Below are 9,976 nucleotides of genomic sequence, written 5' to 3' on the forward strand. Positions count from 1 at the left end.
CCAAGGAAGTGAAGTACCTAAGTAGGCACAGTAGCAAAATGAAGACCACATGCCTCATAGAAAGGGGCAACCTCTGGACAGCATCCTTAACAGTGAGATGGGCTCAAGGGACACCAGACTAGATCCTTTAAAAGAAGCCTGGAATCCAGATCTGTGTACAGTCTCCCAAACCTTACATGTTGACACAATTTATAGAGGCAAACCAAACACGTCTATGGGCCACATTTAGACTATAGATCTTGTATTTTTATATTTGCTATGGATATGTCTCTAAGCGGTTGTGCATAAAGCAAGTATTTTCATGCAAAATACTTCTTTTCTTTTGTTTCAGATTTTTTTTTTCTAAAACAGGCTCAAAAATGCAATAAAAATTATTATTAAGAGTCATAGTACCCACTTCAAGCACTTTTACAACATTCATTCATCTATAATTTATGTTTACTTTTCCCAGATTAGCCAGGTGTGATGGCTCACGCCTATAATCCCAGCACTTTGAGAGGCCAAGGCGGGTGGATCATGAGATCAGGAGTTCGAGACCAGCCTGGGCAACACAGTGAAACCCCATCTCTACTAAAAATACAAAAATTAGCCAGGCATGGTGGTGGATGCCTAAAATCCCAGCTACTTGGGAGGCTGAGGCAGAGAATTGCTTGAACCTGGGGAAGCAGAGGGTGCAGTGAGCTGAGATCATGCCACTTGCACTCCAGCCTGGGCGAGACAGAGTGAGACTCCTTCTACCACAAAAACAAAAAAACCCAGACTGTTCACCAAATGGATAATTAGTTTATAGGACTACTGAAACTAAATCATTAAAAGGATACCTCTCCATATTCTTACTAACTTCATGGTTTTCAGTGTTTAAAACTGCTATCCTGATTATGCATTGTTCTATGTACTTGACATACTGAAACAGTCCATAATAGAGCTTCAGCTTTAAAAAAAGGTTTAGAATTTATTACTATTGTAATTGAGAGAACCCTGCTTTTAATAATGATGTATTGACCTAATCACCAGAATGATAACAAAGAGACTCAGAATCCTGAGTCAGTCTCTACTTATTAAAAGACTACTCAATAGCAAATTTCTAACAACCCTCTGAATGGCAGTGAATAAGTGATGGTGGCAAAGAAAAGATGTTAGTCTTAAGCTGATAGATACTGCAAATAATAGTCCTTTTAACCTCCCAACCACAGAGGTAGAGACAGATAAAAGTTAGGCTAATATTATTGGGAAGGAAAGATTTAAAGGAAGCAGCACCTATCAAACTCCAACTCTTCTGGAGATTTCTTAAGTTTTTGAGATAGGGGAATTTATATTATACTTATCTATACAGTGGTTCTTAACTAGTAGTGTATCAGTATCTCAAGAAACTTGTTGTTTTTGTTGTTAGAGACAGGTTCTTATTCTGTTGCTCTAGCTAGATGTACTTCCATGCCCAGCTTCAAGGAAATATTTTAAAACATACATGTCCAGGCTATATTAGATTTGCTATATTAAAATCTTCAGGGGATATTCTAGACTTATAGATTTGCTTTTAATTTCCTCAGGTTACTCTCATGCACAATTCTAGCTTTGAACTAGTGCAGTTGATAATCACTTCAGTCTCATCTCTCATCCACATAGCAAATCCCCTTTATCATTTGGGATTTGGCCAAAAAGAGTAAAAAGCAAAAGATAGAGCCATTCACTGAAAACTCCATTTACTTTTCCTGGGTAGGGATAGAGAAGAGAATAGTAAACTCAAAATCCAACTTGATTTTACTATATATAAGCTCCTTATCTCTCACCTGCCCATAAAGACATTCTGAACTTGAGAGTACAGTTTAGATGCTTATCTAGGTGGCTGTTTCTGCCAGAATTGAATAATGTCCATTATTTATGTGTTCTTCTCTTTGCTGAACTGTGTCCCACTTCATCCCCACTATTCACTGCCAATCTGGTTTCCTCAGAGTCCTACCAAAATTGATCCATAGGCAATTTTACAACTTACAAACTCTTTCCCAAAGTAAGAAACTGGTCTAAACATATAAATTGAAAACAACACAAAAAACCTCTTCTCAGTATTTTCCCTCATCACCTAATTTCCAAATTAGCTTGTGTATTTCTGATTGCTCTCCTTTTCATTTTTCCCTCTTAAGCTGCCTTTCCACAGGGGAATCACTTTTTTTTTTTTTTGAGACGGAGTCTTGCTCTGTCACCCAGGCTGGAGTGCAGTAGCGTTATCTTGGCTCATTATAACCTCTGCCTCCTGGGTTCAAGTGATTCTCCTGCCTCAGCCTCCTGAGTAGCTGGGATTACAGGCATGCACCACCACGCCCAGCTAATTTTTGTATTTTTAGTAGAGATGGGGTTTCACCACGTTGGTCAGGCTGGTCTCGAACTCCTGACCTCGTGATCTGCCCACCTTGGCCCCCCAAAGTGCACTTTCAAATGAAATCACCTTCACATACCTTACTTGTCAACAGCAGCAAGATTTACATTTATTGTGAAATGCTTTAATTTTCTTTGAAATTTAAAATAAAGCATATTTACAAGGGCAAATTTTACTTTCCTGTGTCACTTTACACTAATCAGAAAAAAAGAGCAATTTAGTGGAAAAAAACTTAACTATTACCTTTCCCAAATTCAGTTACCATGAATTACAAATTTATTGCAATTCATTTTTTGTTATAATTATTTACCATAAGTGCCTGAAAGAAAGCTGTACCCTGTAATGCTTCTTTAAAAGTTCCAATATTTAAAGTAAAATCTTACACAGTTAAGGCATTTAAAAATATTTTCATTCAAGGAATATTTGAGATTCCAAATATGAAAAAATGACCCTTATATGCTAAAATAAATGCATTTCAGGTAGTTTGAAAATAACATTGGTTGATCTATACCTTGCTGCTTCTTTCAATATCTGTACCATGTGAAAGTAGTCTTTCTATCATGTCTGTATCTTCATTGTACACAGCGTAGTGTAGAGCAGTCCTGCCGTAGTAATCTGTAATATTTGGATTGGTGCCTTTTTCCAGCAGAATAGTTGCACGAAACACCTGCTTAAGTTGTATAGCCTGTCAATATTAGACCAAGAAAAAGATTGTAAATACTGGAAAATCAAAATAAACACTCCACAGGGTTTACCAACTAGTTATATAGTGGTATTACAATGAGACAAATTCATTTTATTCTATGTACTTAAGCCAAATCCATCTCATGCTCAGAGTTGGCTTCTATATACCTTGATCAGAGGTGTCCTGCATTCACTGTCGAGAAGGTTAAGCTGGCAATTGTTGGTCACCAGGAGTTTTACCACTTCATATTGGCCAGTGGCACAGGCCAAATGTAGAGCAGTCCTGTGAGAATGAAAGGACTTTTTAAAAAATGTAATTGACAGGGTGATGGATGCAGCCAACTACCATTGCATGTGTATACCTATGTAACAAGCCTGCATGTCCTGCACATGTATCCCAGAACTTAATTTGCATGCTATATCTCTGTCTTCAAAAAAAATATTTAATTTTCTTGTAAAGAAAGTATAGTCTTTGTTAGCCCTTAATACTCACCCTATTAATAAAAGAGCAGGCTATTTAACACAAAAAGCTTGGCCTTTGGATTCAGTTTAATTGGCGGCCTGAATTTTACTTTAAGCTCTTTTTAATAAATTTTACTTTATTTTAGCTAAAATTTAGCCTTTCTTTGCTTCAATTTCCTCATCAAGAAAATATATAAGAGAATAGTAGTTATCCCACAGAACAACACTGTGATGCTTACATGAGAATCTATGTATGGCATTTAGAACAGTTCCTCACACAAACGACAGCTCAATAATTTTTAGACATTACTACTTACAAAGACATTTTATTTAGGTAAGATGATACAATCATAACTACATTGAGGTACGTATTAAAGATTAGAAGTATCACTGCATTTCAATCATTTTCAGATGTTCATGTTCTCATTATTCTCTTATATAAGCTACTATTATCTTATATATTAACATCTCCTGAAACTGGAATACCATTTACAATTCATTATTTATTACAATTATAACTGGCAACATTTTAAACATTCTCTTAATGATATATAAAGTAATGTGGTATCACCCAATCCATAGTGCCTTACATTAAATGGGATACAGTACATAGAACAGGCAGTTCTACTCATGTAATTAGCACCTAAATAAAGTACTATGGAAAAAGAAGACCAAAATAAAAACAACAAATTAACACACCTTAGATATGTAATCAAAACAACAAATTCTTAAAACGAAGTAATTCTTACTTCAATTTACAAAAAAAAATTAACCCAAAGAAAACTCAGGATTCAAATGAATAGGTATGGCTCATTTTTTTCAATACTTAGATTTATAGACTGTTATGTAAATTAGGTATTTGCAATGATTAATAGTTAAGACTGTCACAGTTTTTGAAAAGGCAGTTAGTTACCTTTTACTATTTTCTAACTTCAGAAGTGCTTTTCTTTCAAAAAAAAAAAAAAAGGAATAAAAGATTCAGCTGGGATTCAGTCCTAATACTTCCATTTTAAATCTCTCAGCTTGCTCAGGCTGGGAAGGTAAACATGAAGTTGTTCAACATGAAGTTGTTCAACGTGAAGTTGAACAGTCCTGAGAGACAGTGGAATGTGTCTGCTACACAATAGGTATCAGATTATGTTTGATGAATAACTGGATTGAAAGAATGCACACATACAGTTGGGGAGTTTATTATGAAAGAAAACTATAAATTAAAGCAGTGGTTATGGAATAGTAATAATCATTTATATTTGCTCATTTTCATTTTCATGAGGACACTGGTAAATGAACTTAAAATTGTTTGCATATATGTAATAAAACTATAATAAAAACATTTATATACTAAAATCTATGCATAATAAATGAGCACAAATAAAAATATTCTCTCTACCTCTGAAGAGGCTAAAAGTTCACAAAAGATACCAATAAACAAAAATAAAAATGAGGCCAGGCACGATGGCTCACCCCTGTAATCCCAGCCCTCTGCGAGGCCAAGGTGGGGGGAATCACTTGAGGTCAGGAGTTTGAGACCAGCCTGGCCAACATGGTGAAACCCCGTCTCTGCTAAAATATACAAAAATTAGCCAGGCATGGTGGTGCACACCTATAATCCCAGCTACTCAGGAGGCAGAGCTGGGAAAATTGCTTGAACCTGGGAGGTGGAGGTTGTAGTGAGCTGAGATCATGCCACTGCACTCCAGGCTAGGTGACAGGGCAAGACTCCACCTCAAAGTAAGTAAATAAACAAATAAATAAAAATAAAATAAAATAGAAAGTGAGAATTATCTTGTTCTGTGCAAGATTTATATTTCTTCTCTTCCCAAGGATAATTTCCTTAATAAAAAAAATTTACTAGAAGTTTTATACATGTTCATCATTTATACATCATAACAAGAAAAAATCACAATATACCTGCCAGAAAAGAAAAAATGTTATATTTTGTACACATATTTGGCTTACAAACACCATAGACTGTGTATATGTATAATCAAACCAATTTTTTTTTGATTATACATATACACAGTCTTTGAGCCTGGGTGCTCACCCCTGCCAAGGTTTCCACATCCCAGGTGCAGCTGAGCCGGCCAGGGAAGAAAGTCCAGCCCCTTTGGTGAGAGGACTCGCCCCCACCCTCACCCCTACATCCCTGTCCCCCAACCCATCCACTTCCACCCTTCACCCCCAGCTCCAGTCCTCTACCCCAATGAACCCTCACCCCATCTCCCCACCCCACACCGTCCTTGCCCCTACCCCCAAGCCTTCATTCCATCCATCTAAGTCCATTCAACCCCCCATCTCATCCCCTACTCCCCACTCCCATTCCCCAACTCACTCCCCACCCCACCACTCAATTTACCCCCACTCCCCAGGTCCCACTCCACTCATTCCCACCCCTGTCAGGCACCCCCTCTCCCCCAAATCCATACCCCGAGCCCCAGACCATCCACCCCGCAGCCCTCAGCCTGGAAGGGGCACTTGGCCCACATCCGAAGGCCTCCTCCCGCAGCCCCAGCTCCCAGCCCCCTTACCTGTTCTTCTTGTCTTTCTTATCAAGACAATTTTCTGTTATTAGAATGGTGTCTAGTTTCTCTAGTTGACCATAGACGGCAGCTCTGTGGATCTTTTTCAGATGCCGTCGTTTAACGTCATATTCGGCACACGAGAAGCCGTCGCCCCACAAGTGCCGCAAGGGATGGTTCGTCCGCTGCCAGATTGAACAGTCCTCGCTAATCTGTAGGCGGTTCCTCAGCAGCAAGTTGTGGATGAAGTTAAAGTTTCTACTTTCAGACATGTCTTCGGGGATCGCCGCCTCCAAAGTGCAACAACAACGTGCTCAGGCCACGGACCTTCGCACAGACGCTCAGTGCCTCCCGCGTCTCCACGGAAACGCCCAACAGAACTGTTAGGACCAGCGTGCGCGCGCACCTCAGCCGTCCCGCGTCACAGGCCCGAGGCGGAGAAATGGTGACAATGGCTCTCTAGCGGGCCACGTGCAGGCGGAGGTTGCTGCAGAGGCGCCTCAGGCTGGCTGGGCTCCTTGGAGCGCGAGGCTCCTCGCTGCCCCAGGGCCCGTCTGACTGTCGCCCGCGCCCCCTTACTTTCCTCCACCGGCTCCCGACACGCGGACCCCCCTGCGCTGGGCCCTCTGCAGCCCAGAGATGGGGCTGAGTGGCCTTCGCGTGGTGCAGCCGCCCAGGCCACAGCCCGACTTTGTGCTGCGTCGTCCCGGGGTCCGTGCTGATGGGCGCTAGGCTGGAGGGCGGGATCCGGGGTTGCCACCGCTGCAGCCCGCACCCCACTTGCAGGTGGCGGCTGCAGCTCGGGCTCCGTCGCGGGCCGGCGGGGCTCCTGGTCGCTGAGCGTGCGGCCCACCCGGCCGAGGGTGTTTGCCTCCTGCACCAGGGGCTGAAGTCCAGGCCCTGCGCACCTGCTGCTGACTGCCTGACGTGCCGCTCGCTGCCCAGCTGGCTCCGGGGTCCACGCGGTCCTGGTGGGGGATTCCCAATCCGCGGCGACCGCTGGTCCATGTGCTCGTGGCGGCTGCAGCTGCGGCGCCCTTGGGCTGACATGGATTCCCAGAGCCGCGCCCGGCCACGTCCAAGGGCACCGCAGACTGCGCTGCTCTGGCCCGCTGCTCCTGAATTGCGGGCACAGAATCTGGGGCTGGGCACTCTGCAGCCACGGAGATGAAACTGAGCGCCGGTTCTCAGCCTCGTGGTGCCACTGGGGCTACAGTCTGACTACCACCGCGACACCCAAGTTGCGTGATGGAAACCAGAGTGAGAACAATACTGCTAAATAATTTGGCAGAAAAGGGGTTTATAGAAGAGCAGTAATTCAGAGCGTGGTATTACCTCTATGACTGGGGCTTGGCCATCAAGTGTAATACTATGCTGATGCAGATTATTTGTCAAATGAACCCAGTAGTAAGGATGGATATGTAAAAAAAAAAAAAAAAAAATTAACCCATATCAATCACTAAACCCCTGGTCTTCAAAGAGAAAGATGTAATTTTTTTTTAATCTGATGCCATGGGCACTACAGTTTGGGAACTATGGCATCAGATAAAAAACATTATGTCTGCTCCGCCAGCCGGGTCCCCTCCCCACAGCACCACGGCTTTTCTTCCTCAGCAAGGCCGCAGGGACTTCCCCTTAGCCTCCGCCGCCGGCCAAGCTCCGCCGCGCCCGTGGCCCGCAGCCGCCATGCAGTTCATGTTGCTTTTTAGTCGTCAGGGGAAGCTTTGACTGCAAAAATGGTATGTCCCACTATCAGACAAAGAGAAGAAAAAGATCACCAGAGAACTTGTTCAGACCGTTTTAGCACGGAAACCTAAAATGTGCAGCCTCCTTGAGTGGTGAGATCTGAAGATTGTTTACAAAAGATATGCTAGCCTGTATTTTTGCTGTGCTATTGAGGATCAGGACAATGAACTAATTACCCTGGAAATAATTCATCGCTATGTGGAATTACTTGACAAGTATTTTGACAGTGTCTGTGAACTAGATATCATCTTTAATTTTGAGAAGGCTTATTTTATTTTGGATGAGTTTCTTTTGGGAGGGGAAGTTCAGGAAACATCCAAGAAAAATGTCCTTAAAGCAATTGAGCAGGCCGATCTACTGCAGGAGGAAGCTGAAACCCCACGTAGTGTTCTTAAAGAAATTGGACTGACATAACTCTCCTCCCTTGTCGACTTCTTGTGGCATTTCACGCACTGTAGATGGTCACTCCCTTCATGTCCATGTTAGCTAATGGTGTAAGATGATGTCTTGTCAGTGTTACTATTTTGTCAGATGTCTTGTCAGTGTTACTGTTTTGCTAAGCTGCTTCATTCATGCCTACATAATTTTTTTTAAAGGGAACTTTAGTTAATCAAGTGATAAGGGACTTAAATATGAATTAGAATGGTAGCAGAAAAAGATACCTTTTCTGGATATTTTAAAGTTTAAAGGTCAGTTTCTCTTAATCTGATTATGTGCTCATAAGAAAATGGCACATATACATGTAAAATCAGGCAGAATACATTTACTAATTACTGTATTTGACAAAGGAAACTTAAATTATAATGTGAAACCTGGTTTTATGAAACCAAAGATTAGTGCAGCATTTCGGTATATATATATATATATATGAAGGGAATTACATGTCACATATCAAATGAATGGAGACTTAACTTTGTTGAAACTTTAAAAACCAAATTTACTCCAAAGACTCCTATTGGAAATTACATACCTTTAAATAAAAGGGAATATTTTCAAAAATAAAGAGAATTATTTTAATGACTTAATTGGAATGATACTTTTACACTAAAAATTATTTCTTAGGCATTCTGAATCTGGGATGAGAAACAGGATTGTTTCATAATAATAAGCACATAATTTTTAAGGCCAAGGCACATTTGATTCCTGAGATGAATTTTTTTGTGGTCATAATGACATACGTAGTTGTTTTTGATGCCCAAAATAAAGTGAGAATGTTAATTTGCCAGGAATTCTTCATAACAGTATCTTACAGAAAACATGTTGCTCTCTTCACAGTGTTATGTGTAAAGCCATTGTTTAAAGCATGAATGTTCCTTCTGGGATGCTTGTTAATGCCAAATTTATTTTGCTTCCCTATTTGTTTCCCTCCACTTAGAAGTGCTGCAAATTTTACAGCAGCTTCCTTTCTTTCCATGGCACTGCCTAGTTAACAGAAGTCTCATAAAAATTTAAAAAGACATGTTTCGTATAAAAAAGTGAGAGTTGAATGAGGTAAAATGGCCTTAGTTGGCCCTATATTTTTTAAAGCTATATAATTGTTCAGCGTCACTTTTCTAAGTACTTATACATCTCTAAACGTGTCTTCATGGTTTATACTTTCACTTGTATATGCTGGGCTGGATTAAGCTTTGTTGTGATTGTGACCAATATTCAGGCCACGTGAGCACTGTCTTATCACTTCGCCAATTAGTTGTAATAAACGTTCGACGTACAAATACTGGCGTGTGTTTTTATCTCTTTCCAAAAGTTTGTCAAACTATGGAGAGCTGCTGAAGAAAGAATTTCTAATTTTTTTCAGTAAAATATTGAAAATTCCCCTCCATTTGAATACGGTGGTTGTTATAAGCACACACAAGATACATGGTGGAAGATCTAAGGAGTCTTCATGCACTTCATTAAATAATGGATTCTATGCTGTTGTGAGCTTATCTACACATTTATTTTCAATCAGTAAATGCTGCTTTTAAAACCTTCAAAAAAGAAAACACACACACACATTATGTCTTTCTCCTTCAAGAGCCATAGGTTCCCAAATTGCAGTGCCCTGGAATACTACAGCAAATTCAGAGTCCCTGGGGTATTTCAAATTCTAGTGGAGAAGATTGTGATGCTTGACACTGGCCCACACCGTGTGCACTCCAAGCCTGAGGTAGTTTGTAGTTTCAGCCCTAGATGATATGCTGTTTGATGTCAA

General features: G+C 40.9%; 1 protein-coding gene and 1 pseudogene across 1 annotated transcript in view; one reads left to right on the plus strand and one right to left on the minus strand.

Annotated features, from left to right (window-relative positions):
- Nucleotides 1-6,308, minus strand: part of LOC135269646 (ankyrin repeat domain-containing protein 36B-like) — a 32,603-nt gene extending 26,295 nt beyond the window's left edge. The window contains exons 1-3 of the mRNA XM_064363784.1: nt 6,046-6,308; nt 3,224-3,338; nt 2,883-3,056 (exon numbers count right to left, since the gene is read on the minus strand). Coding sequence (XP_064219854.1) covers nt 2,883-3,056; nt 3,224-3,338; nt 6,046-6,308 — 552 coding nt within the window. The remainder of the gene's footprint in view (nt 1-2,882; nt 3,057-3,223; nt 3,339-6,045) is intronic.
- A 1,414-nt stretch (nt 6,309-7,722) lies between these two features.
- LOC105704620 (AP-1 complex subunit sigma-2-like) lies at nt 7,723-8,260 on the plus strand (annotated as a pseudogene).
- The last annotated feature ends 1,716 nt before the right edge of the window (nt 8,261-9,976 follow it).

This window comes from Aotus nancymaae, unplaced genomic scaffold (assembly GCF_030222135.1).
Source record: "Aotus nancymaae isolate 86718 unplaced genomic scaffold, 86718_ANA_hifiasm-v0.15.2.pri h1tg000057l, whole genome shotgun sequence".
In the NCBI taxonomy this organism is placed as follows: Eukaryota; Metazoa; Chordata; class Mammalia; order Primates; family Aotidae; genus Aotus; species Aotus nancymaae.